General features: G+C 42.7%; 2 protein-coding genes across 2 annotated transcripts in view; both read right to left on the bottom strand.

Moving 5' to 3' along the window:
- INTS4 (integrator complex subunit 4) overlaps positions 1-19,971 on the bottom strand; it is a 32,213-nt gene extending 12,242 nt beyond the window's left edge. Inside the window, exons 1-15 of the mRNA XM_064720309.1 lie at positions 19,896-19,971; positions 18,954-19,148; positions 16,879-16,996; positions 16,085-16,191; positions 15,694-15,879; positions 14,416-14,466; positions 13,693-13,781; positions 12,734-12,854; positions 12,139-12,210; positions 10,950-11,124; positions 8,672-8,877; positions 6,262-6,404; positions 5,203-5,318; positions 3,225-3,358; positions 2,294-2,451 (exon numbers count right to left, since the gene is read on the bottom strand). Coding sequence (XP_064576379.1) covers positions 2,294-2,451; positions 3,225-3,358; positions 5,203-5,318; positions 6,262-6,404; positions 8,672-8,877; positions 10,950-11,124; positions 12,139-12,210; positions 12,734-12,854; positions 13,693-13,781; positions 14,416-14,466; positions 15,694-15,879; positions 16,085-16,191; positions 16,879-16,996; positions 18,954-19,148; positions 19,896-19,949 — 1,925 coding nt within the window. The 5' untranslated portion in view covers positions 19,950-19,971. The remainder of the gene's footprint in view (positions 1-2,293; positions 2,452-3,224; positions 3,359-5,202; positions 5,319-6,261; positions 6,405-8,671; positions 8,878-10,949; positions 11,125-12,138; positions 12,211-12,733; positions 12,855-13,692; positions 13,782-14,415; positions 14,467-15,693; positions 15,880-16,084; positions 16,192-16,878; positions 16,997-18,953; positions 19,149-19,895) is intronic.
- Positions 19,972-23,330: 3,359 nt separating this feature from the next.
- Positions 23,331-27,452, bottom strand: KCTD14 (potassium channel tetramerization domain containing 14). Its single transcript, XM_064702198.1, has 2 exons — positions 27,327-27,452; positions 23,331-24,002 (listed from the first exon to the last, which is right to left on the bottom strand). Exons 1-2 carry the CDS (start codon positions 27,384-27,386, stop codon positions 23,331-23,333), a joined length of 732 nt encoding a protein of 243 aa, XP_064558268.1. The 5' UTR covers positions 27,387-27,452.
- Between the last annotated feature and the right edge of the window lie 493 nt (positions 27,453-27,945).

The raw sequence follows: 27,945 nt of genomic DNA, 5'->3' as shown, positions 1-27,945 counted from the left end.
AATCTTTCCTAAGCAGACAATCATACAACCATTTATGTTGGAAAAGACCTCTAAGATCATCCAGTTCCATCATTAAGCTAGCACTGCCAGGTGCACCACACATCTACATGTCTTTCAAATCCCTCCTGGAATGGTGAATACACCACTGCCTTGGGCAGCCCTTTCCATGAAGACATTCTCCTACAATCCAATCTAAACCTCCCCTGGCACAACTTGAGGCTGCTCCCACTATCTTCTTGTCACTCAGGAGAAGAGACCAGTCCCCACGTGGCCACAGCCTCCTTTCAGTGGGTTGTAGAGAGTGTTAAGGTCCCTCTGAGCCTCCCTTTCTCCAGGATAAACACTCCCAGCCCTTCCCAGCTCCACTGCCCTTCCCTGGACACACTCCAGCCCCTCAATGTCTTTCATAGTGAGGGGTTGTGCTCTCCTTCAACAGCCAAGCCAGCCTCAGCCTTACACAGAGGTTCCATTTCATCTCTTCCCAGAGAGCAGAGTAAAGAGGAGGCTCCTGGGTGCTCAATTCCCATGTCACAACCCATCACAACACACTAATGGGGAACAGGATGTCATCTCTCAGCTAACAACTAGGCAGATATTCAATTTCCCAGTCTTATACAGTTCCCAATTCCACTAATTATATTTCCTTACAAATCTTAAACAGATTTCAACATCCCTGTAAGAAAAAAAAATATTCTTGTATAGATGGAGAAACTAAACCACAGATTTGCTAAACAGCCTGTCTTATATTTCTAACCACACTGCAGACTGATGCTCCCCCCCTCAGGCTCTGCAGCCAAAACTCTGAGTCCCAAGTAGACACACACTCCACAAGGTCTGTAATTTTTGTGGATGACAATGATAAAGGAGGAGAGAGTTATGTTCCATGACAAAATCCACTGCTGTGAGCTGCCTCTATCCTTCTGCTCTCAGCAACCAAATTGCTGGTGCAGGGATATCCTGCCCTCTGCAAAATAACCTTTAACACTTTTTTTGGCTTTCCCAAAATCCTCCCTTTGTCTTAAGGATGGAAAATAGCAGTTGGTTTAGTATGATTTCCTGGGGGGCAATCCCATCAGGAAAAAATCCAAGGCAATAATTTCCATCAACTCAAAACTGAAAACAGTCATGGCCTGGAAGGTTCCCAGACCCCCATGCCTGAGAGGTTCTGATGCTTGGCCTAGAGATTACCTATTTCAAGTGTTTAGTGCATTAAATGCTTTGAGACTTTATTTTAGGCTGGCACACAGCAGCTGCAAAACAGCTGAGGACAAACCTCACAGTTCCCACAGCTGGGTTTTCAGCGAGGAGCACACTGTTTACTCCCTGCTGCAGATGGGTGTGACAGTGATTCACAGCAACATACACACAACAGAAGGCAGCTATTTTGAAGGAATTCAAATAATTAAGCTTTTTAAAAAATCCATATTCCAAACAAAGCTTTTTGGATTGTTTTCCTAATTCCTAAAATAAGGCTCTTTTGCTCTTTCCAAGCAGAGGAATCACACTGAAAGGATCCTTTTCAAGTGTTTTGTTTGTGTCAATCAGTCTAGAGATGAAATGGAAGAAACAGCATAAAACCCACACTGAGAAGCAACACCACACACCCTTATCTATACAGCAGCAGACAGCAGCATGCAAGAATGTTTTCTATTCCTGGAAAAGCTCTCTGATTTGAAAACTGATGAGGAATGCCCAAGTCCTTTGTAAGTGGGACTGGCAATGAGAACCTAAAATTCCAGAAGCAGGTCCTTTCCTGCTGAATGAAAGTCCACAGGACCCAGAAAATGCAGGAGCAAATGGGACAATACCTTCCCCCACCCCCCAAAAAAACCAAAACCAAACAAACAAAAACAAACAAACAAACAAACAAACAAACAAAAAAAACCCCAAGAAAATCTTGTGCATGTACATTACAAATAATATGATCAAAATTACAAGGACAGAAAACTGAGAACAAGACACAAGGCTGTCACTCATAAACCATCAAAACTGAGAGTGTATTTTAGCATAAGTGAACAGTCCAAAAAGAACACCCTTATCTAACTGTTACCATGTGCTGAAAAGATGCTCCCTGCCCAAAATGCACACTGGTTATTCTGGGGGTCTGTGCCAGACCCGAGATTATCCATTTGATTTGAAAACAGGTCATGAACACTCTTTTGTCACAACAGTCTCTAAAGGAAGGCTCAAGTTAAGTGCTGGACAGCAAATTCCAACACTCATATTCAGAAGCAAAGCACCTGCACCGGAGTAACTGAGCACCCTAACACAAGAGGGCAGCCTGAGGCCTTACCGGATGGTAAATTCCAGCAGCTCCTGTATGCCCCGTGGGTCCAGGTGCTGAAAGTTGTAAACCCTCTCCAGGCTCTGATGCAGGAACTGCTGGGAAGGATCTTCATGTGGGGTAATACTGGGAGACACAGCAGAGGACACCAGCTTTCTACCCGGCAACTAAGTGAGAAGGAACACACACAAACAAAAAAAAATAAGAGGAAAGTCTAACACAAGGAACAACACTGCAAAATGCCAGCATCTATTTAACAAGAAACTGAGAGCTTCAATTAATTTCTCAAATATAAAATTTATACCAAGGCTCTCAAATCTGCATCTTTGTTAGTCAATTCTCCCCACTTTACAATCCACTTGCACTCCTCAGGTTAAACTTCAACTTCCCTTTGAGGGAAACATCTTCCTTATCTTACATTTGACACTTGGTGAAGCCAAAGGGAGTCAGACCACACAAATCACCACTCATTTTATGAGCTGGGATACAGCCAACTTCAACCCCACCCATACTTCCATGCAGGAAAAGCATGTTGCAAAGCAGAATGGAACACATTTCACCCATGAATAAACAGTTCAGGTAGGGCACAAGTGAAATGTTGGAAGATCTACAAAGGCCTTTCCCACACACACAGTCAGAGCTATAGAAAACTCCCAGGAATACTGCCCTCCCAGTATTCTTAGCTAACCAGCAAACCAGGTACTATTCTCATTTGAGAGCAATGATGTTACTATTGTCCCTAAAATATTACAAATTCCATATTGTAACAATTTAACATTTGTCTCTCCTGCCTTAACACACATTTCAATATTAATTCCTGTGGTGCACAGGAGAAAAACCTTTCAGAATCTAAGTGTTGCACACAGACAGACACGAAAGAGACTGGCAATATTTCTAACAGGTGTCAAAGTCCAAACCAAACTTACTTAGTTCAACTTACTCTTAGTGGAGGGACCAGGTGAGAGAGACTGTCCCGAAGATAGGCATAATGTCTGAACGTATGGTCAGAGAACAGGGCAGGCATTGTTGGGCAACTTTTAGCAGCATTAAAAATCAGAACCAGAACAGCAATGTCTATTGCAAATGGGTTGTTAAAGAAAAATGAAAAACAGCAAGAAGAGCTCCTTGGGGATGGGAAGTTAAAACAAGTCATCAACAACCCTTTCTTTGGCCAGGATTTGTCTAGGAAGTTCTTTGTAGTTGGAAAATACCGAGCAAAACCCAAAGAAACAGCTGTCTGAGCAGATTAAAATCAAGCACAAAGTGCAAACATTACAGGGTGAGCCATACTGGAAAAAGGATGTTACTGCCAACGTGGGATGGCTCAGAAGCAACACAAAGGAAAGGAGCCAGGGATCCCAAATACAGACCATGCGCATTAGGTGGAGTTTCACTCTTCCTCACAGCTTACACTGTGCTTACCAGTCTGCACCACAGAACCACAGACTGGTTTGGTTGGAAGGGATCTTAAAGACCACTAGTTCCAACCCCACCCTGCCATGGACAGGGACACCTCCCACTAGACCAGGTTGCTCAAGTTTTTTGGCGCCCTAGCAGTGTCCAAAATTATACATTTACTGTCAAATCTTTGAAACTTGATGCATTACCTAAGATGCCCTGAAAAATATCACTCTGCACAGGCTTTAAGCAACCCAAAGAATCAAACATGGAAAGATAATTCTGAACTAGAAAACACATTTTCACAGTCTGAGACCTGCAGAAATAGAGAGCAGCCAAAGGCTTTAGAAGTTAGCCCAAAGGCTGACACCTGCAACAGGGCTGATCCCAAGCATAAGCTCTGATTCAAATTTCCTAAGTGCTTTGAAGCAAACAAATCCACGGTTTAAATATCAGTTTACACTGGAAACATGCTATTCAGGTTTACTCCAGCTTCTGGCTCACATGCCTATCTTCACATAATATGCCTCTGCAAAATTTGGTGGCAAGATATCTCCAAAACACTCTCTAACATAATATTCTCTGGTTCCTGGCAGGACAATGCACTGAGTTAAAGAACAGCATTCTTCTCCCTGCAATGTTCCTTTAATTCTCAATTCACAGGACAACTTTACTCAAATTATTACTAAACCATGTAATTACAGATTCATTTCTCTCCACCTGATTCCAACTCATTTCAATTCTCACAAGGCATTCATTTAATCTGTATAGAATTTCTGGTCGATGGCCTGTGACTGGAGAGAAAAACAAGGAGAGGCTTCTAGAAGAAGGTTCCAGTCCAATGTGTCTCAGCATGCATCAGAAATAACATTATGTTCTGCCATCACACAGAAGGGAAGCAAGGGGAATAACAATGGAAAAATGCATTTCCAAGGCATCTCGTGTTGTTGAGGAGAATGGTGTATCAATAATTGTTTGTATTCTAAAGCACTGGAAGAGATAACAATAATATAAGGATTTCTGATATTGAATTGTTGCAGAAAGATGAAAAATTCAAAGCATTATGGGGATTCAGGCACTGCTGCACTTAGAGATGGTGCTGTTTTATAAACTGCACAGCAGTGAGCACAGAAAAACTTTTACGTAAAAAGAAAACAGATATGAAAAAACATTCTTCTTATTTAAAAGCTAAAGCATCCTCAAAACTAATGCAACTAGACAAATGTTTTCACATCAAAGGGCTCATCTGTAAAGCCTAAACCTTGACAAATTGCTTGATTATTCATCACAGCATAAAAAGAAGACCAATTATAGTCCACTGATATTTACGAAGATGGTTCCAGCTAAGAGTTTTTCCATCACTTGCTGAGTAACAAACTAAGTGCAAAGGGATTCAGAAACAGGCACAGGATTGTTTATCTGCTACAAGGAGAAATGGCTGAAAAAATGTGAGAGTCAGGAAATCATGAATAAAATCTACTGCAGTCAAAATGATCAACTGGCTTCATGAATAAAGATACAGGCTGGGTCATCCATGTCTGGCTCCGGAGTGTCGAAGAACGGATGTGTGCTCAGCAGCTCTGGGACTAATGGAAGCACCAAAGTGGGATGCCTGCTTCCCAGGAACTTCAAGCATCTGGAAATATACAGATTGAAATATATGTTAGCAAACAGGCACATTCAAAATGTAACATTCTAAAGCATTACCACTTTATATTGCAGCAACACTTTTAGACAGTCAGCAAGAAAATCCTGCTGTCCAAGCTCACTGTTTCTTTACAACTGACCATATGCGTTAATATTTTATAGGATCTGAGAAAACTGAAAGGACATGCAGTAATTTTTTTTTTTTAATTTGAAGTGTGTACAAAATAGTTAACATTTGGAGTTATACAATCCAGGAAGCTTTTATACTAAAGAATAATGAATGAGTGCATTTTTTTTTCCTTCAGAAATAGGGAAGATAGGAGGTAAAATCTCAAAACCCACAAACTCCAAAAACAATGTAAAAGTACACTGGAAGTCAAAGCAAGCTAAAACAAGTGTTTCTAGTAAAATCTAAGAATTTCATCTCAAACCTTGTGTGTGGAGCACCATTCCCTCTATTGCTTCCATTAAGCAATCAAAAAAATCTGCTGCAAAAGTTCCTTCTTTTTACTTAGACAGAAAAATTCCTCTGACAGCACAATGCCACATGGCCAATCCACTTATCACAACTGATACAGTCAACTGCTGGTAAATATTAGTATTTAACACAATGTCAAGTGAGCAAAAACACTTGCATAGAAGAGATGAGGTTTCAAACAGAATTAATCTTCCTGTGAATGCATTGAGTGCCTGGAATAGGGGCACATTTCCAGAAGTGGTCATCAGATCTGGATTCCTAGTGCAAGTATTGGCAAGCAAGAACAACACAGAGTTTCTACACCAGTCATGAATAAGTACATATTTACAGAGTAACAGGATTGTTCACCTGCAATACCTGTTACCTCCTTAGCAAGCTCGGTATTTCCTAGCACCTCACTTACTTAAAAGAAGAGGAAAGTAAGTAGACACAAAAGGACACTGAACACACTCACTTCCATATGGATTCTCTGTCTGTGGGATACTTGGTCAGGTTTTTCAGCAGCTCCACCAGTGCAAGATGGATGCCTTCTTTAGTTGAAACATTGGTGCAACACAACAGTTCATGAAGTGCTTCCCGAATGTCCCTTGAAGAATCCTAAAATAAAAACCCAGCCCAGACACTGCTGAGTGAAACATGCCAGCACACACATTTACTTTAAAGGTGGCAGCTTCTGTTCCTTGGCTGAGTTAGTAAAAGAGGTCTGTGAACAGCAGTGCCTGTTTCTAGTCACCAGAGCCAAGCACAGATGAAGTGACAGACCAGGCAAGTGCTGCAGGGACTCCAGGTCTCATCCTCCTATGTGCTTCTTTTACTGGAATGAATGGGAATTGCTTCACTGCTGACCCCTCAAGCAGAGCAAAAATCACTGCTTGGGTGGGTGATGCTGTATCTTTGCAGTTACAGAAAAGGAAGGTGTTGGGCAACACAGTAAAACAATCACCAAAGATTGTTTTACAATTGTTTTACATTTTCACAGCAGCCTTTTATCATTTTAACCCAGGAAGCTCAATTCCACAGGCTTTCAGCCCAGTCAGCAGCCTCCAGAGGGTCTGAGTAAGCACTGAGGACATGTCAATGGCTGGACAGACTAGAATATTCAGCTGAATTAATTACATACCTTCTGCCAAAAAACACCTTGACATTACATATCCATGCATCATCATGTTCCTTGCTATCAGCATTTGCCTGGTGCTACTGGACACATTGTGAAAATTTGATAGGATACAAAAACTGGATGCTTTTCAGCGGTGGATTTTCCCTTTTCTAAATTATAATTTGCTAAGTATCAACAGCGCATTCATCACTGTCTTACACAAAAGAAAAAAGAGCAATCCTCTTGTCAAGGCTTTTAAATGACAGCCAACACACTTGAATGACCAAAGGGCTTTTGTTGGTCAAAGACAGACTATGACCACAGAGAAGACAACTCTGAGGACTGGAATGACCACAGTCATAAACTACTCCAGACCACCCACCAGAAATGTGGTACAGAGACAAGCAAGGCAGGAGACCATGAAGGGACACAGATGAGCAACAGAAACTGAGATCAAGGACAACAGGGAAAGCAAATTCCAAAGTCTGGTCAGAAAGCAAGGAGTTACCTGGTACAATTATTCTGACAAAGTGAAAGCAGTGGGGTGAAAACAAAAGTTACCCTTAACACCCTGGTGTTCCATATTAATGGTATTTTTTCCATTTTCCAAAGTTAATGGTATTTTTTCACATCCTTTATTTTTGTACTAGAAGACGGATTTTAAAGAAAAGCACCAAGCATCTTTCAGAATCAGATAAATCCATTAAAATGTTAATAATTCTACACTAAAGCTATCCCAATGCCTGATGATAATTAGGATAATATAAACCACAAACCATGTATGATAAATCCTATGTGTAAAGTCACCACAGAAAAGCCCAGCCTAACCAGGACATTTTCATCCCTCTCAATGCACAGGTTCCCAGCTTAAACAAATGCAAATAATGACAAAAATGTGAGGCACCTAAAGCTCACTGCTGCATTTGCAAAGTCAGATCATACTCCAAAACATTTGTTAGAGACTGATAAAATAGGTTTAATTAGTTTGCTACTTCCTGAGGCACAATTGAAAACAGCAACTGCTGCCCTGGGTCAAGGAAATAAAAGATGAAGAGACTGAAGCAGTGGATTTGCAGGACCTTTCAAGGCACTTCCCAAAAGAAGCAGAACTTGCCTACCACAAGCAGTAGATTAAAAAAAATGCCCCAGGGGCTACAACTCAGCAAATAAATCAGGTCTGAGAGGACAGTTTGACACAGTACCATTCATACAGCCAAAATCTCTTCCTCAACCTCATCAACCAGGAAGAGCACCTGACTCATGCTATTCCCTGAATCCTGGCTGAACACTGACTGGGAGGATGCTGGTTAGGAAAACTCAAAATTATATGGCAGAGCACACTGACAAAAACTCTCAAGAGAAAAAAAATGTCAGGCCAGTTTTGCTTGGTGAGCAAAGATGTAGGTGGCCAGCTCTGCTTGGTGAGCAAAGGTGTAGCAAAAGCAGCTGAACCAAGGACACAGAAAGAAAATGAAGCTGCATGCAACATGAAGTGCATGGAGTGCTGGACCTCAACACAGGACAGAAGGAAACACATGGAGGCAACAGCACAGTGATCAAAGGAAGAGTTTTTATCTAAAATTTGTCTATTTCAGAAGTATTCTGCTGTCCTGGTGCTTACAAGCTACCAGATTCTAGGAACCTTTGGCAGAGTTCAAAGAGCCAAAAAGGGTGGGTTTGCTCTCAGAGGAAGGGACTGATTAGCAGTACATAATTAAGCACCCCAAAGCAAGCAGGAAAGCAATTCTTGCCCTCAGGAGTTTCTTACCTCCAAGACAGCCAACACAGTATCCAGCTGGTCTTCCCGCAGCGTGATGTTGTTGGAGATTTTTCTCATTGTGTGTATTGACTGCAATCTGACCTCCTCAATTTCATCATTAAACATGTCAACCAGAAAATCCAGGCATTTCTCAGCAAAAGAAGGCGAGGACTGAGCCAACATACACAGGGCTTCAACCGCAGCGATTCGAACCTCTGTTAAAAGAGGAGCAGGGAATCCACTGTAAATTAATTAAAACTGTCTGGTTTAAAAGGACACTGACCCAACAGTGAGGTCTTGTACTCTTCAAGGGCTGGGCTAAGGACAGGAGATGCTAAGGAAATGCTGAAGGCAACAGAGCCTCAGCAGGGACCCACTGGGGACCTTTTCACAGACAAATCTTCAAATCAAGTCTCACTTCTGACACAGCCCCTGCTGCTGCCATAAGCACCTGCAAAAGGGACCTGCAGGTGACAAACAGGTCTCTAGTCCATCAATAAATACTGCATATTTCATAGTGTGTTTTGCAAGCATAGCATTAACACTGGTAACTTAAGCAAACTAATTTAGTTAATTAAACTGTGGCTGTTTTATTCTTCCTGACATTTTAATTGCTTGGAGCCTTCACTGCACTTTTAACTTGCTATGCAGCACTTTATGAATTGCTGAAAAGCCCCAGAGAATCAACGTTTTGGCAGTTAACAGAATGAAAGTCTTCTGCTTTCTGACTTTATACTCCTCAAGACAAAGGAAAAAGGTGCCACCTAAATACTAAAATTATTTGAATAAAGTAAAAAAAAAAATCAGAAAGCATCCTGAGTCTACTTACACTGTAAAACTTTGCAGGAATTTGAAGAATACCCAAATATAACAAGGTTAGGCACAAATGAGATTCTCTTCCCTCTAATCATCCTCATTAGCTTCCCTAACATTTATGTGCTAGGATCAGAAAAATGGTAATTAATCTGATGTCTTGAAAACATTGTTGTTTTAAACATACTTCTAGCTTTCACTCAAATTAGGTCATCTTGAAAACATTTACTTGAACTTGTGTGGAGCTTTTAGGCCTATTGTTCTTAAAGAAGACATCTGACTCCTCAGAATTCTGATCAAGTACAAAAATGCACAGACAGCAACACCCCTGCTTGCTCAATAATGATGCTTTTGTCACAGCTCTGAGTCTCCATGGTCATTAAGACCCAGGTATTAAGAGAAGAGAAAGATTTTGCTGATATTGCTTTCATAAGCTGACCCACTAATTCAGATTTAAGCTACAACATGGAATTCAAGCAGCGTTACCAGTCAGGGGGAGCTCAGCAGTATTTAAAAATGCTGCAGTGGAGAGAGAGATCTGTGTACATTTCACATTCGTTCATTTCATCCACATTCCTCAACAGCAGCATGCTGACCTGTGGCACAAGAAACTGGAGAATGTTTCATTGGGCCACAGGGCTGAACCAGTGTAACATTTTTTATTGTTAATCAGGAAAAAAAGGAAGGTGCACTTTCAAGCTTATGGGAGAGTTTAGCTGCTGGGAAAACATGCATTTATTTGCAGGACTCATGGAGCAATAAACTCACTTGTACAACACAATCTACAATATTTTTGTCGTGGTGGTTTTGTATGTTTCATCTTAACCTCGTCCTTCCAATAACATTAAAAGCAAATTCAAAAATGACATTCAGAGCTTGGCATTTTCATAGCTTATGCAAATACCAGCCAAATATGCACTGTACCAGGAGAGGTTTAGATGGAAAACATTCGGGTTGTCAATCATTGGAACAGACTACACAGGGTAGTGGAGGAATTGTCATCCTTGGAAGTGTCAGGAAATCATCTGGATGTGGCACTTGGGGGCATGGTTTAGTAGTGGACTTGGTAGTGTTGGGTTAACATTTGGAGTAATTGGTCTTAGAGGTACCTTCCAACCTAAATGATTCTATCAATTTCCTTCCTGCTGACAAAACACCATTTTCAAACAGCAGTAACTAACTGCCAATTTCTGACCACATCCAACTGTTAAATTTAGGTCAACAACAACAAAAAAATAATCCCAGTGAGTTTTTGCACTCCAGAAGCAAGCCACTTATTACCATTTATGTTACTAAAACTTTACCATTTATAGGAAGCAATTTGCTTTTTCTACCCAACTGAACACTTCTATCCAAAATTCTGTGCAACACTACAGCACCTTTGAAACAACTGCCATATCAGAGACCACAATGATGCCCATCAGCCAACACAGATCTCCCCCCTTTAGCTATTCCATGCCCAGTTAACACTTACCATACATCTCATCTTCCAGGCCATGAACAAAAGCCCCACAAGCTCCTGATTCAATCAAGTTGACAGCACCAGTATCGATTTCCTCTTTGGGAGCATCATCTCCCCACTTTCTGCCACTTGAAAACTCCCCAGAGCTGTAGAGCTCTTTGGCTCGTTCATGTGCAGTGCGCTTCCTCTGTCCAAAAGACATTTCAGTTACAACCATGTCAGCTTCAAAAGATGACTCAACAAAATATCAAACTGGATCTGAAAACAGATATAGCTAGAGGCTTAGACACTGACACACATACAAGTGCTAAGAAAAGCAAACAGCACCTACTCTTCTGTGGCTATTTCTAACTACCACTAACTCTCTGTAGTTTTGATGTAGGGAAAAGCTAATAACAAACACATTTTAATTAACATAGTCTTTGACATTCATTGCAAAAACAGCCCAACCTGGTCAGAACAAAGGCCCATCTAGTTAAGAAGCCAGTAAGTGATCTGCAAAAATGCTATCACTTTGCAGTTCAACTTGTCAAACTGCAATTAAATACTTTAATGCCAGCAACCCTATCCAGAGTTCAGCAACGTGTAAAATGGGATATTCATTCAGTGTGCTTGCTAGTCTGCCTCCTTTTCCTACACACTCTAAATAAAGCTGCACAGCACTTTCTTTAACAGCCTTTACAAAGCAGCACACAAAAAACAGCAGCTCTTCATCATTCTTTTGTAGACAGAAAAAAATAAACATAACCTTGAGCATGTTGCTTAAGGAAGGAATGTTACTGAAAAATTTTGCTCACGGGGCTGAGTAGCCTTTAGCTACTCATGTTTCTTGAAATCTTGATGTTTTTTGATCAGATGTTTCAGGATGTTTCCAAGAGCTTGCTCCTAGAACTAGGATGCAACCTTCCATACACAATAACCAGAGCTTTTAGCCAAAAACTATCAGAACACTACAAACGTTTACCTCTCACTTGTTGCAAAATTTGAATAGCCTGGAGCTGTTTCTTACGTCCTTGGTGAATGAAATCTAAAACTAGCAATTGCTTCATTGACTGTAATCTAAAACAAAACCTGTCATCATCAAGTAACTCTCAGCAACCCTCAGGCAAGGACAAGATGAACGAGCACACTCAATATTAACACACCTCTTGTGTGATTTTAGCACCTATACACAGGAAAACAAACTCAAACACTTACATACCCTCAGATCTGACATGAGCTTCTTGTCAAGGGTCTGCTCCAAGAAATGAGAGCTAACTTGTTGCATAGAACCCTAAAGAGAAAAAAATTTCAAAAGGAAAAAACAGGATTATTCTAAACTGCACCATAAAATTTCCTGATTTATCCCAACATGGCATTCAATCTTATCCACTCATTTTAACAGCTTTATGCAATACCTGACACTATTGTATGTCAGAGTCTAAAAAAGTGAACTTAAGAATCAGAACATCTAATTTTCCCACTGAGGTTAATGTGGCTTTTCTTGAGTTCAATTGGTTCACATGTCCTGTGCTAGGGAAGTAGGGGCAGGAAATTATGACAAGGATTTGTTTTTTTTCTTTAATGTTCAACCATCTACTCTCAAGGGAAGAATCACTGCACAGTTGAGCTGAAAAACTGTTGAGTTTCCTCAACCTCCCTCATTTATTTCCCCTCAGAATTTTGGGAGAAATTTATCTATACAGTTTTAAACATCCTCTCGTTCTTTTTTTTTTTTTTTTTTTCAAATATATATGAAAAGTCAAGTAACTTAGGAGAAACTATTCTCTGCTAGAGAAGAAAATAATGCAACTTACCAATAACTTTGCAGCTTGTACTCTTACAACCCAGGAACCATCACTAACCATATGGCAAATTTTTCCAAAGGCATCGTCAACCAAGCGAATTTCTTCATTAGAAGAAGGAATCGGGACAATGCTGACATAGAGAAATCAGTTTGTTGATTGTATTCCATACTGGATGGCATCAATAACAAACAATTTCCTATTAATGTTTAACAGATACCAGGAACCAGAACTTCACTGCATCAGTGCATTCTCATCAGGCATCAGCCATTTGTACACATCAGTTTCCTAGCAGCTCCTCCTCAGACCTACCAGCACAAAACTCTCAGGATTAGGTGGTTACTTGGTGTCCTGGGGTGACGTTATGATGCTTGTATATCCCCATTCATTTGTTCTGTGCCTTTAAGACCGGCTCTGAAGAGTGGAAGTTTTGTTTGGGTTTCTCTTATCAGGGACACAGAGACGGGCAGTACATAGGGCTGTTTTTTCACTTCCAGCTTCAGCTTGCTGCTTTGGCTTGCTCTCTTTTTCTGCTCTTGCTTCTGTTCTGCTTTCACCTCTGCCTATTAGCTAGTTCTAGCTAAACAGTCCACATTCCTTCCTGGACTGTTTCTCCTCTCCTGTTTCTGTGACCATCTCGAACCTGCTCCAGACTGGGACCCGGGAACACCGAAGGTTTGGCTGCAGCAGCTGCCCCAGCGCTGGAGGGACTGAGAACAGAGCAACCACCCCCCCCGAAAGAGACTTTCTGATTTTGCCATCTTTCTCAGAGCGGTGTCATCGGGTATTGTTCATTCTGTGTGCTGGGGAGTGCTGGGCCAGTCAAATAAACAGGTTCTTTCCACCTCTCTCCAAGGAATTATTCCCGAACCAGTTGGGGGGAGGGGCCCTCCTTTGTAGATTCTTTAACAAATTAGCCCTAAACCAGGACACTTGGCCAGTAGTTTGAGGACAGTGCACACAGGACGTACCTTTCTGGGTAAAGCTGACTGAGGACCCAAATCAGCTGAACTGCAGCGCTGCGCACTTGCTCGTAATCATCTGCCAACAGCTTGCAGGCCTGAAAGAGCATTCATAGTCCAATATACCTGAAACATCTCCACCTGAGCTGCCATTCCCTTCCCACAATGTCAGCAGCATCCTCACCACAGTTAGGACAGATTAAAAATCAAAATGAATCTCGTCTTCCCTGCTACTCTCTAGTATTCCCAAGTTTGATCAGGCTGACTAGACCTAGTAAAGTCAACCAGGCACATGTTATAAACTCCAGAATTGCCTGTACTATGCAAGAAGGATGAAATGTGAGTCTGCAACAGAACTGACTTGATACAGGCTGCAGCTGCACAGCCTTACTGATATAGCCAATACAAGCTTCATGGGTACTCTCCAGTGAAAAGGGTTTAGGACTTTCAGACTACGACTGCCAGACGACAGGAATGCCTTCATCATGCCTTGACCTTCCCATGATCACCTCCCCAAACAATATACAACAAAGCACATGCTTTAGTGCATTTAAGCACAATGGATGCAAAATAACCTTTTATTTCCACTGTTACACAACAACAAGGAATATCTGCTACCTAAGTGTAAAATAATCCTCCTCTGCTCAGTGCCCTCCTCCTCATAAAACACACTGCCACAGAACTCAAAGAGAAAGATGTGCAGACAAGTACAAAACAAATACGAGGTTTTACCTGACTATAAATAGCTTGCTGTAACTTTAGTCCTCTTTCATGAAGCTGTAGCTACAGGGAAGAAAAACAAAACAATGTAAGAAAGTGTAAGTAGAGGTTTAAGGGACACAGACTAAGTTTTCACCACAGTTTTTCTGTTTGAGCTGCTATAATTAAAATACTGCATTACCTTGACCATAAGTATTTTAAATAATATTCTTGACTTCAGTATATTTTTTTAGCTTCATAATCATTCATACTTAGATTATGGAAAAACAATTTATGCAAATACACTGCCTGTTCATTCTCCCAACCTTCAAATAACTTTTTAGTGCTAGCCATATTCATTCACAATTAAAACAGATAATTAATTACTGTACTACCATTCCTGAAACATGGATCCAAAAGTAGCATTTACATGGCATGAAAACTCATTGGCAATCCTTCTGTTACTGAACCACAATGGCAGCAAAGTGTCCTACACTGTTTCTTTTTAGAAGGATGAGTAAGTACAACATCTAGGAGAGGGAGATTTCAGAGAGACCCAAGTGTAATCTGACCTCCTCAAATGCATCTTCCTTCTTTCTCTGGAGTTTGATAACATTAATTCAAAGATTCTCATTGACCATCACATTAGATGGAACATTATTATAAACTTCAGGAGTAATAGAAAAAACTTCTGTATCCCCATACACTCACAGGCAACTTGCATTAAGCAGTATTTTGAAAAGCATGGTCTTTGCTTGCATTTCTTCAAAACTAAAAGCTTCTGAAGGGTCCCCACACAAAAAACCCCAATATATAGTATATCTCATGAACAATTAGAGAATGCTAATGAATGCAACCATGAGGCAATACATAAATGTTTGCTTTAAAACAAACAAACTAAATTCTTTCTGGACTTATCACACAGGCCTCCTATCATAAACAGATACCTACTGCATTTTGGAGCACTAAAGGTTTCTTGAAGTTCTGGTAACCAATACTAAATCAAGAAATAAATTTGTCTCTAAAAAAAAGAGCCTACACACACTCAAAAGAATGAACAAGTTGAAAAAGCTTCTTCAGCTATACCTGAAACAGAAGTTATGAATCACTCAAATGTCCTTTAAGATCTCATGTTACTCTGATATTTCAAGACCTAGCTTATTTTTTCAGGTAATTTTGATACACTGAACAGGCTTTTACTAAGTTAATTAAAATAATCTCTAAAACAAACCTCTGTGTTAGTTTGCAGCCCTCTCTCAGCTCCCTGATACAACTCCAAACCATTTCTTCCACAGTACCAGCTACACTTACCATGGCTTTTATAGCTGCAGTCCTAACTCGAGGGTCCTGATCATTAAAATGATCTCCTATTATCTTCTGGACATCTCTGGCTGCCTGGCTTTCAGCCTCTTTTGCAACACCTTTTTCCACTGGGCCAAGACAGCCAATTAGCTGAAGACACTTATTCCTTACACCATGAGAAGAATCTGTCAGATGCTGTGGAAGAAGAGATGAGCAGATATAACTGGATTCTTATGGTTCTTTCAGCCCTTTGAAACATTGTGCTATGTTTCCTAGCAGTTATTAATGTTAGTATTGTAACAGTTTGTTGAGAAAAACAAAAATAATTTAAATACTGACTACCTTTCTTTTTTTCATGTGGCAGTGACAAAAGTTTCCTGGCCCAGGGAGGCCTCCTTACCTTGCAGGCTACCTCTACCAGCCTCATCCTGACAGATGGATTGTCTGGGAGTTTTGTGCCGATCACTAAGAGGGTGTCCAGCAGCTGAGCAAGGACTTGGTGAGACTCTGCAAGACAGAAGAGTGAAAGGCTATGCACTACTTTGCTGAACTCTTACCAGCTACAGGATCACAGAGTGATCCACATTGGAAGGCCATCCTGAAACCTTTCAAGGCCTGAACTAGCCCAGCTCCCTCAGCTATGCCTTGTACATCACATACTCCAGTCCTTTACCACCTCAGTGGTTCTGCTGAACTCACCCAACCTTACCAGCACCAGTCTGGCACTGGAGAACCCAAAACTGGATAAAGTATTTCAGATGTGGCCTAATCAGTGCTGAGTAAAAGGGTAGAATACCCTCCTCCCTTGACCTGCTGGCTACACTCCTCTTGATACAGCTTGATGAGCTGGCCTCCAGCATAATATAAAAAACTCCTCTTCAAACATATTTCAATTTTAAGCAAAACTGTCCTGTAGAACAGAGAAGCTCAGAAGCAACAGCTCTCAGATGGAGATGCAAAAGCAAATTTTGCACTCCTTTAGAACAAAGATTTAGAGCAGGCAGGTCAGAGGAACATTCCTCTCCTCCTCAGAACATGGTGTTATCTGTCATCCTTCACAAAACCAGAAAATAAATACTCAAAGCAGCAATTCCCAATCATACACTTGAGATGTAAGGCCTTGCCACTGTCCCAAATGCTCTGACAGCATGATTCCACCTTGACCTCAAGCATCACATCAAAAGGGAGACTTACTCTCATTCTGAAGGGTGTTGATGGCATCATCCATAATGCAGTCTGGGGAAAATCCTGCAGTCTTTGACAACAACCCCAGCAAGGATGCAATCTTCAGCCTTACAGAGGCATCATTCTCCTGGAAGGAAACAACACCCCAAAAAAACCCAATACAGCAAAGTTAAAGAAAAGCAAAGAGAACAGCATATATTACCTACATACATCTACTCATTTAAGAAACAGCAAATGCTGTCATGGGTGATAATTACATAAGGAAGCCTCATCAATTAATATTCCTTTAAAATTAATTTCAAAAGTTCAGGCATTTTAAAGATTTATTTTGAGGTTTCTACAGACTCATGCACACATGACTTCTGGTCATAACTGGATGGTCTCTCTTTCATTGTATGGCCAAGGATATCCAATGCAGAGTAGAAAGGCAGAAAGTCATCTGGATGTCATACATGGATCTTACCAAGCATTTGTGCAACACTGAACACAGAGTTGCAGCAAAATTACAGTGACAAATATCCCATCTTTCAACAAGAAATTTTACAGTTACAACTGTTATTTATATCTGTCAAGTGTTTAAGGGAGACTTCAGTGCCACACACAGCTTCCAAGTGACAAATGTGACACTCAAGGTGGCAGTCCCTTTCTCAACTGAACTGAGAAAAGTTTTTTATTTTAGGGTTGAAGTTATGTGTTTGAACAATGGACACTGTCATCAGGACAGCATGGGGACTGCCCTACCAAAATCTATAGGCATGAAGGAGCAGGAGGCTACAGGACCATCTTAAACAAAACAATGACACTGCAAACAAAGAAATCATCACAAAAATTCTACTGCAGTTACAGCTTTCAGGGTCAGGTTTCTGGATGATCAGGGAAGTGTAAGTGTTATGGAGTGCTAAGAAACAAGTTCTTTTGAAAATTCTGTCTGTAAGTAAAATAATGCCAGCTATGGTAGTTTTGAAAGCAATATTTTTAAAAGCTGGATTCTGTAACAGGCTGTGTTCTTGCCAGCGTGATCTCATCTGCAGGTTCTTGAATCTCTCTTCTAATACAGGCTATAAAAAAACTCCAAGCACAAAAAATCTGTGCAATTTGACCAGAAACTCTGCATTTCATAGAATCAGAGAATCATTTATGTTGGAAAAGACCTTTAAGACCATCAAGTCCAATCCCTAAACCAGCACTGACAAATCTACCTCTAAACTGTGTCCCCAAGTGCCACATCTACCCATCTTTGAAATACCTTCAGGGATGGTGACTCAACCACTGCCCTGGGCAGCCTGTTCCAGTGCTTGATAATCTTTTCAAAACTTTTTGGAAAGTTTTCCAAATATCCAATAAACCTCCTTGGAGCAGCTTGAGGCCATTTCCTTGTTCTACTGCTTGTTAATTGGAGAAGAGACTGATCTCTGACAGCTTTTTTCATAGATTTGAGATTAAGCAGAAATTCTTTACTGAGAGGGCAGTGAGGTACTGGCCCAGCAAAGGTTGTCCAGGGAAGCTGCCTCATGCCTGGAAGTGCTCAAGGCCAGGGTGGATGGAACCTTGGACAACCTGGTCTAACAGAAGGTGTCCCTGCCCTGGCAGAGGAGTCAGAAGTGGATGATCTTTAATGTCCCTTCCAACCCAAACCACTCCATGATTCTGGGATTTTAAAAGTGCTGGTTTTCACCACATAAGCAATAGCTAAAAGGTTTCTCCACTGCTAGAGAAAATGAAGAACAAGGTAAGGACACATCAGTCAGGAAAATGTCAGATAAAGCTGAAACAGCTCTAGATAGCTAGGCTCCCAGCTGGAAAAGTTCCAGTTCCCTGGAAAACTTGACAGGTCTTTTGTCCCTTGCCAAGTTAACTTCCACACAGGCCATGAGCAGGGATAACTTGTCACTGGCTGCTGAAACCATCAGCACAGGGACCAAGTAACACAATCAGAAATCACTTGGGTCAAGGGCTACAGCTGTTCACTCTCAGCCCAGGCTGAGTCAGCAACACAGGAGGAATCTGTGAGCCCCTCCTCAACATCCCACACCAAGCAAACAGGAGCAGAAGGCGCAAGCATGTTTGGCTCCCAGCTTCCCCACCTTGTAATAATGCTCCAGCAGGATCCTGACAACCCCTTCCACACTCTCCACTTCCACGGGCTTCCTGGCAAACTGGAGCAGGTACTGCAAGGCATCAGCAGGCGAGGTGGCTTTGCACAGGTCCACGTGCAGCGCTGCTGACTTGCTGGGCTTGGTCAGCCGCAGCTTCTTGGTGGACAGGTCCTCATGCTGCTGCTGTGGGCAGAGGGACAGGCTCACAAACAGCATATCCAGACCCACTCCTGCCCAGACTGAACATGGGGAAGCCTAAGGAAGCTCCCATGTCCCAGGGCAGTCACTAGCCCCTCCTTCATCTATCTGTCTCAGGGAGACACCCTTGCTCAGACCGCTGTGGCTGTTACTGTTCTGCCCAGGTAATCCTTCGCCCCATGAAACACGGCCTCTCCCCACCCTAGGCTGGGTGAAATCCAGCTGCTTCCAACACCAAACAACGAATCCAGGGCAAACACCGGCTTCTCCCACTCCCACCGGCCTGGAGCAGCCCAGAAAGCCGCTGTAGTTCCTTCCCCAGTCGCTGGCTGGGGGATGCTTCCTCTTCCCCGCAGCAGTGCCGGCCCTGCTCAGGTCAAAGAACCAACAAAACGGGTCTGGTTGGAAGGGATCACAGACGATCACCTCGTCCAACCCTCTCAAGCAGGGTCATTCCAGAGCACACTGCACAGGAGTGAGGGAGAACCTTTCCCCCTCTTCACCCTGAGGGGAACACTTTCCCTCAGACCTCTCCCCTCCAGCAGCTCCATCCTTCCTAAACTCGGGGGCCGACCCGTCCCGCTCCTCCCCAACCCCTCAGCGGGAGGCGCTCCCAGGCTCGGCGCCGGGCTGGGCCGGCGGCTTTCCCCACAGCTCCGCCTCACCCGCCGGCACCTCCCGCCACACGGCAGAGCTCGGAGCGTCCGTTCTGGCCCAGGGGGGACGTGTTACCTGGACCACCTTGGTGAACTCCTCGTACACCCGCTTCTTCAGGTGCGCCGCCATGACACCGCCGAGCAACCCGGAAGAGGAGCCATAGAGCTGCGGCGGGAGGGGCCCAGGCGCGGCCTCTCTTTCCGCCCGGAGGCCGCACTCGATGGTCCGGCGGCCTCCCGTTGCCATGGGGACGCGGGCCCAACATGGCGGCTGCGGCTGGGCCCGCCCCGCAGCCTGACCCACCCGCCCCAGGGCGGCTGTCCCGCGCTGTTTGCCCACACAGTACGCCCAGGTTTCACTAGCGAGAGGAATGGCGGATCTGTTTTTACGAACAAGCTGTGGGTCTGCTGGTAGATAAAACTAGCACTGGGAGATAAAAGAAACAATGGGAAAGATTCCACTAATTGATGAATGGGAAAAGATATTTGCTTTTACAAATAAACTTCAGGTGGCTGATGAATGAAATTAGACATTGAAAGATGAAAGAAACAATGGGGAAGAAAACCCCCTAAATTCCATAAGAATTAAAAATTAAAAGGGAGGGTTATACATTAGAGGGAATCTTTGGTATCAGGTGTATTGGGAAGTCTGTACCTCCAAAGTACCTCAGCCAACGGGGAAAGAGAGAAGGGAGAAGTGCCCAGGAAATTAGGATAAAAAGGAGGCTTCGTCCTCCAAAAATTTAAGAGATCCCAGGGGAAGGCCCCATGGCCTCTCCTTTATTCGAATAAAGTAAAAGGACTCTTCTGTCTCCTTTTTGGACATAAACCTCTGATGTTTGTGGATAAAATTTCCTAACACTAGTATTTGATTTTAAGCTGACTTTCACACCTTTTTCTACTTTTTTTAGCTAACAAAGAAATGAATGCTCATTCATTTGTTCTAAATGACATCATTATCTTCATTAATTAGTATTCTGTTCTCTACTGGTTATTTATTCTTGCTTCTCATGTTAACCAGTCCCCATTTCTCAGTATTTTCGCTATCTCTCTCCCAGGTAGGGAGTTTTGCAGCACATACTGAGGAGTTTCTGTTATCTTCTGGTTTCTGCAAAATGCCCTTGTAATCTACACATTCTGCATTTTTTGTGTCCATGTTCAGAAATACATCTCTCTCTCTCGCAGGTTTTGTTCACCAAAGCATATCAGGGCTAGTTTAGCAAAGATTAAAGTTTCAATGATTTTCCCAATCAAATTCTAACAATAACAGTTTGTGTAAAGAAACTTATCCACATGCTGGCTAAAAGTGACTTAGGACCAATACAATGCTAATAAATAATATACTGCTTATGATTAATTAAAACAATTAATTGAAAATAATTAGAAAAATTCTTTCCAGCAGAATTGTGGAATCACTAAAGTCAGAAAAAATGTCTAAGATCATCAAGTTCTGCCATTAATCCAGAACTGCCAAGCCCACCACTAAACTCTGTCCCTGAGTGCCACATCCACACATTTTTTCAGCACTTCCAGGGATGGTGACTTGACCAATTCCTTGGGCAGCCTGTTCCAATATCTGATGACCCTTTCAGTGAATAAATTTTTCCTGATGGTATTCCTGGCAGAACTTGAGGCCATTTTCCTTGACCTGTCTCTCACCTGGCTGCACCCTCCTCTCAGGAGTTGTAGAGAGCGATAAGGTCACCCTGAGCCTCCTTTTCTCCAGGCTGAACACCCCCAGCTCTGTCAGCTGCTCCTCATCAGAATTGTGCTCCAGATCTTTCCCCAGCTCCACTGCCCTTCTCCAGGACACTCCAGGGCCTCAATGTCCTTCTTGGAGTGAGGGGCCCCAAACTGAACACAGAATTTGAGTGTGTGCCAATTAAAGTTTCTCATGGCAGCAGTCCTGTAGAGGTTGATTGGTATGAGGCTTTAACTGTTCTATACTGAGATTTTTTTTTCTCCTAATATCTAATTTTCATCTCTGTTGTTGTGACTTAAGCCAGTTTCCCCACCCTTAGTATGGACAAAGTGTAACAGATCTCTTTAAAGTAGCCTTTTGTCTACTGGGACGCCTCCTCAATCTCTCTTCTTCCAGGTTGAGCACCACCAACCACTTGGTTAGGATCAAAAGAGCCCCTCTGAAACCTTTTTGTCCTCTCAGACACTGACTGTGTCCATTCTTACCAAGGCTGTGAATGTAAAAGGTCTCAGAGTCCCTTCACACCTAGAGCAGAACTGCCCTGCAGCCTGGAGTGACTCACGGCTGTCACTGGGGGGAGGTCCATGCTAGGATAAGCACATCTGAAACAGCTTAATTAGGAGTGGCTCAAATCTGTTATCCTAAAACAAAACTTCAGGTCTTTAGAATTCAGGGATCTTGAGGGGGAAATGTCAGTAAATAAAGCACTTCTGCATAATTCAAAAAAATTTTAAAATTTCTTTATTTGAAATCCCAGGGACCATTCTATGATTCTATGGTTATTGTCCTTGACTGGAAGAAATCCATCCTTCAAGAAGTAAAGGAAATATGGTCTTTATCAAATCAGCCATTATGATTCTCAGAGTGATTAAACCCAAGCCATTTCCAGTATAAAAATAAACTTTTACATTCTAAGATTTTTTTTTTAATGCCTTGTACAATGCAACTTGTGTTCAGTAAAAGAGAATTTGCAGGCTGTTGCTTCAGCACCACTTCCTTCCCACCAAATCATGGCAGGTTTTCCCAATTCTTCCAGGAGCTTATATAGTTAGAAATAGCATCATCATAATAATGAGTGTCATAAGAAAAAGGTTAAGATTGTGTGGTCTGAAAGAGGAGTGTGTGTCCTAAGATTATAAGCTCCTCATATCAGTGATGGTATTTTTGCCTTTTGTTTATCCGGGGCCGTAGCTGAGGTTCTCTGTCTTTCCTTCAGAACAAATAATAAATAATGGTAATAAATATATTGACTAGAGAGTAGCCTGTCTGCTGGAGAAAGAAGAAGTGATCATAGGACACTGAATCCTTCCTTTTAACCCAGATTCTAGTGTAGAAAGGCAGGAGAAGAATAGCTTTTGCCTTCCCATTTAGAAACCAAATTTAATTTGAGTATGTGGTAATATCATTGTTTCAGTCAGGATTTCCACATATGTGGCCTGTTCCCATTTGAGAGAGCAACTCTACATGTCCACCAGGCATATTTGGGATTATTCATTTCCCTTGGGTTGAGTGAGGTTGGTTCAATTCACAGATCCATCTCTTTGAACTGAATGAATAGTAAGCAACACTGAAGAGTAAAATTCCTCCTTTTTCTGGAGCCTTTTAAAACCTCTAAAAAGTTATCCCCTAAATCCCAAGTAAAGTGGCTCTTAAGTGTTCTTTGGTATGGAAAACAGCCAAAGGAGATCCTTTTGTTGGCCTGTGCATTTCTTCCTCTCCCTCTGATAGCTTGTGATTTATTCTCCACAGTCAGGGTTAATTTGTTCCAGTGATTGCTTTCTGATGTTCCCTATCAATGGTGGCACTTTGCTACCACCAGGTGAACAAGAACTTGTAGAAGAAGTCATGCGACTTGAAGCGAAAACCTTTTTCAGCAACATGGGGCTGAAAGGATATTTTGTACCCTTTGGCTTCAACGTCCATTTGAATGCAGTCCAGCAGATCAGAAATGCTGGGCACAGCCTTCCAGGGGCCAAACTTCACCACGGATTTTTTATCCATGTCCAAACTGTTCAAGGCATCCTGACACCTGGCTGCGTCCTCCTCGGTTCTGACCACGCATACGATGACGCTGGACTGTCGGGACGCAACCGCTTCCGCCCTCGCGATGCGGATCATCAGCTCGATGTTCTCGCTGTAGTTGGGCACGCGGGCCAGAAACTGCCTCCTCGCCACGAGCTCCCCAAAGATCTGCGGGGAGTCCTCAAGCTGCTTGATCAAAGGCTCTATGTCATAGAACAATGCCTCCTTGTAGACATCCTGGATGCACTGGGTGGGGACTTGGTTACTGCGCAGGTACTCCAAGATGTATTTGAAGTAGGTGCCTGGTCTGTCGATGAAGAACCTCCCTTCGGAGTCAGTCCTGAGTTTGGGCTGGCCGGTGAACATCTCTGCCAGCTTGGAGCCAGGGTGTTTTTTCAAGGTGCTCAGTGTTGTCGTGTACATCTCCCCGCCAACATTTAACTCCACAATTGGTGACAACTGAAAAAAAAAAAAGACAAAAAGCCATGTGCATTATCAGTCTGAGGTCATCAACATGGAAGTGTCAAGGAAAAGATAGATGATTTTATTGGGGACAGCCAAAGGCTATACAGAGACTCCATCATCAGAAGGCATGAGAAGACACTTTATTTTTAGAAATCTACAGTTCTGATAGAAACAGTGGTGGACCTAAAACCTGATTGGCCTTTAGGAATCTTCTCTCACACTATTGGTGAACTATGAATAGCACACTCTGGAGAATCATATCTATAAACAATGGTTACAGAAAGAGAGATAATAATTGTTTGAATTCTTTCCTCTAAGTTTCCCACAGCTTCTAAAATCCTGGGAGAACCATGTCTCTCTCTGTTCAGAGGATATGTAATTACTACAGCTGGAAGATGGAATGATGGTGTGAAGAGCAATATGAGCTCCCATTTTGTGGGTATCAGATGGGAACCTCCACCTGATTTATTGGAAAAAGCAGATGCAGGATGCTTATACAGCTCTCACCACCAGAGCAGCAAAGACTTGGACATTTCTAAATGGCTAAGTCCTCACCTCATCTTTGGGATGTAGGAAAATGTCATTTTTCTGGTGGGAAAGAGAGAAAAGGAGTACCCTGCCCAGGAAAGCTGGGAGTGACTACAGGATCCAACACTGATCTCCTAAGCAGCTCACAAGCATTGTCCCTGTGGGCCACCTACAGCAAGAATAGTACATGAGCTCTCACCCACCCCATGTGCAGAGGGACAAAGATAGAGCCCAAAGCTGTGCTGTTTCATTTTTATAAGCTGAACTGTTCCTTCCTCTTTAAAGGAGAAACTAAAGCCTTTAAAACTTTATAAATAGGTGGAATTGGCTTCCGCTCATCTAGGGGTTTAGCTGGAAACTCTGAAGTAAGACACAAAAATCCATCAGGTCAGAGGTGCAGGACAGAAGCTCTTTAGCAAAGCACCTAAAAATGTATGATGACTTTAGTTAGGAAGTAAAGGAAATATTTCATGCAACTGACATGGACTTAAAATGGAAAAATGTAAAGATTGTGTGTTTGTTCGCATTTTTTAACCCTCTGTATTAACACCATTGTGTGAATTGAAGGAGGCCTGAATGCCTGGAAAGCTGGACTTTTTAAATTGACCTTCTTGTATGTTCAGTATGAAAAATTTTACTAGCTTCCCTTTGCACTCAGTCATTTTATGTAGTACTCAGCAGATGAGAAGAAAAGGAGAGAAAGAGAGGGAAGGAAGGAAGGAAGGAAGGAAGGAAGGAAGGAAGGAAGGAAGGAAGGAAGGAAGGAAGGAAGGAAGGAAGGAAGGAAGGAAGGAAGGAAAGGAAGGAAGGAAGGAAGGAAGGAAGGAAGGAAGGAAGGAAGGAAGGAAGGAAGGAAGGAAGGAAGGAAAGGAAGAGAAGGAAGGAAGAAGGAGAGGAAGGAAGGAGAGGAAGGAAGGAAGGAAGGAGAGAGAGAAAGAGAGAAAGAGAGAAAGAGAGAAAGAGAGAAAGAGAGAAAGAAAGAAAGAAAGAAAGAAAGAAAGAAAGAAAGAAAGAAAGAAAGAAAGAAAGAAAGAAAGAAAGAAAGAAAGAAAGAAAGAAAGAAAGAAAGAAAGAAAGAAAATTCTTTTTCTCCTGCCAGCAGTACTGTAATGCAAGTCACAAGCCAGGCCGGGCCACACCTGCCATTGGGAAAGCGTCACTCAATAAACAACCCTATTTTTCAGCAGTTCACCTGCACTTTCTTGGATCTGATCACAAAAGGAACTGCCTCAGTGCTGCTGGTCACATGCCTCAGGTGAAGTGTGTACTTAAGTGCTTAGCTGGATCACATGGCTACAGACCCACGGGATGACGTGAGCTGATCTCACAGCACACACCAAGAGAAGGGGGGCCTCCTGTGCCCTCTCCCTGTCCTGTTCTTGTACCTCTCTGTGTACTCTCTTGCTCACCTCATGCCAGCTCTGCTTCTCTTTCATCTTACTGAGCTGGATTGGCTGATAGAGGATTTAACAAGCACAGAGCTGACAAAAGGATGGGACTAGGAACAGACAGCCTGGTGCAATGGAGACTTTTCCTTTAAACAGGAGCAAACTATCAGATTTAGCAGAAATTTTCTCACACCCTAAGCAAGCCAGGGAAGCAAGAGGAGATTCAGGTCAAAGACCCTGCTGGAATATTGCTTTGCACTAGTGTGGGCAGTTTAATTTCAAGAGCAATCATTTACACTTGGGTCAAGAAGACAAGTACTATTCTGTCTGAGACTATCTTGTGATTTCCACCTACTGAAAAACTCAGCCCAAAGCTGTTTCTGTAGTCAAGTCTCTCCCTAGGAGATTTGCTATTAGTCCAAAAGCTACCAACAGCACTCTCCACCAGGGACCATTTGACAGGAGACTCTCAGGCTTTTGAGCCTTTGCTCCTTTTTCAGATGGCAGGTCAGATGTTTCGTGCTGTTTGTCACTAATACAAATGGAAAACATTTATTCCTTTATACAGTAGGCCAACTTCATATTCTTGCATCTTGATTAATGGTTTTAGCCTGGCATCAAAGTGGTTCCCAGTGGACTGGAAGTACTGGCACCAGCTGATTCCCAGTTCTGTAATTAGCCAGCAAGATGACACTCAGGAGAGTCATTCCATCTATTTGTGCCCCAGTTTACTAATCTGTAAAACAGTTACTTCCATAGGGAAGCATTTTGCAACTTACATCTGAAAAGTGCAACATAGGAAGCTTGGGTTTTCTTAATACAGAGAGGTCTGGAGAAGAGATTGTTCAGCTTTAACCAAGAAGACAAACTGGTTAGCAATAGTCTGAAAGCAGAGAAGAGTAAAAAGAAATAATCTCATCACTGATTTCCACCTAGTAACACGCTGCTTGTCTGAGACTGCCAATAATTTCCCTTATAGCTAGAAAAACTACTGCTCCCACCTGATGAACCTGCATGTCAACAACACAGGGCAGCTTTGGCATCATTAGAGACTCATAAGACTTGTTGAAAACCCCAAAACCTACAACAGGCTTTTATTTAGGGAACTGACCAATTAAATGTTGTATTAATTGAATCCCATTTCTTGCCAAAGGAGAACCCCTCTGGTAATTTGCTGTTGTCAGATCTTGCATGCCTGTGAGAGACCTGGCCCTCCAGAAACACAACAGGTGCACACAGGCACAGCTTTTCAACTAGAATCTTCTTCTAAGGGATATATTTGCCTAGGCCTGGTGTCTTCAGATTAGCATATGGGGGAAAAAACCCCACTCGAATGTAGCCCAACAGGGGTGCTTTGATCCCGCATGAGGGAATTGTGCCCTTGAGGACATACCTTACTCACCGTATGCAGGCTGCCGGTGACCTGCTTCCCAAGGGGCTTGTGCTCCGATGAAATGCTCATCTTCCCCAGGAGCTGAGGGCTCAGCTGTTTAGGAAAACCTGCTGCTCAGTGCTGGTGTCCTACCCCACACGCAGGATGGCTCCCAACTGTGCTCCAATACTCTTTCCCTTGGTCTTTCTTCCTTGGGTCAGCTTTTCCCCGCTCCCAGCCCAGCTGCTGCCACGGAGGTTCCAGGTTGTCCCAGGCAGAGTGCTGCTTCTAGCAGCAGGTGTAGGGAGAGGGGAGGGGACAGCCTGAAAGCGGAAGTATTCGCTCATTAGTTTTCTGGCAACCAGCAAGGTGCAGGGTGGACTCAGGCTGGCTGCCAGCACACACCTCGTGCGCTGCTGTGTGAGTGTGACTGAGGGCTGAATAATCCCTTCCAAGGGAGGCACCTCCAGTGAGCCCTGTGAGGTGTGCCTGTGCCTTGACAACTGGTTGTATCAAAACCAGTAAACACTTTCACAGCTTTTTGGCCTCCATGCACTGCTGCTTCAAAGCACAGTTTATCCCAAGCAATTTTATCAATCCCATTTTTCACTCACACTGATGACAGATCTACAGGGTGTCTGCAATCTGT

The sequence above is a fragment of the Zonotrichia leucophrys genome, chromosome 1 (assembly GCF_028769735.1).
Source record: "Zonotrichia leucophrys gambelii isolate GWCS_2022_RI chromosome 1, RI_Zleu_2.0, whole genome shotgun sequence".
Classification (NCBI taxonomy): domain Eukaryota; kingdom Metazoa; phylum Chordata; class Aves; order Passeriformes; family Passerellidae; genus Zonotrichia; species Zonotrichia leucophrys.
This window is presented reverse-complemented; position numbering and strand designations above follow the sequence as displayed.

Coding starts and splice junctions, on each gene's coding strand:
- KCTD14 (XM_064702198.1), bottom strand. CDS start 27,386: ATGAGCATTTCATCGGAGCACAAGCCCCTTGGGAAGCAGGTCACCGGC. Junction 24,003..27,326: donor TCACCGGCAGCCTGCATACG/GTGAGTAAGGTA, acceptor TTTTTTTTTCAG/TTGTCACCAATTGTGGAGTT.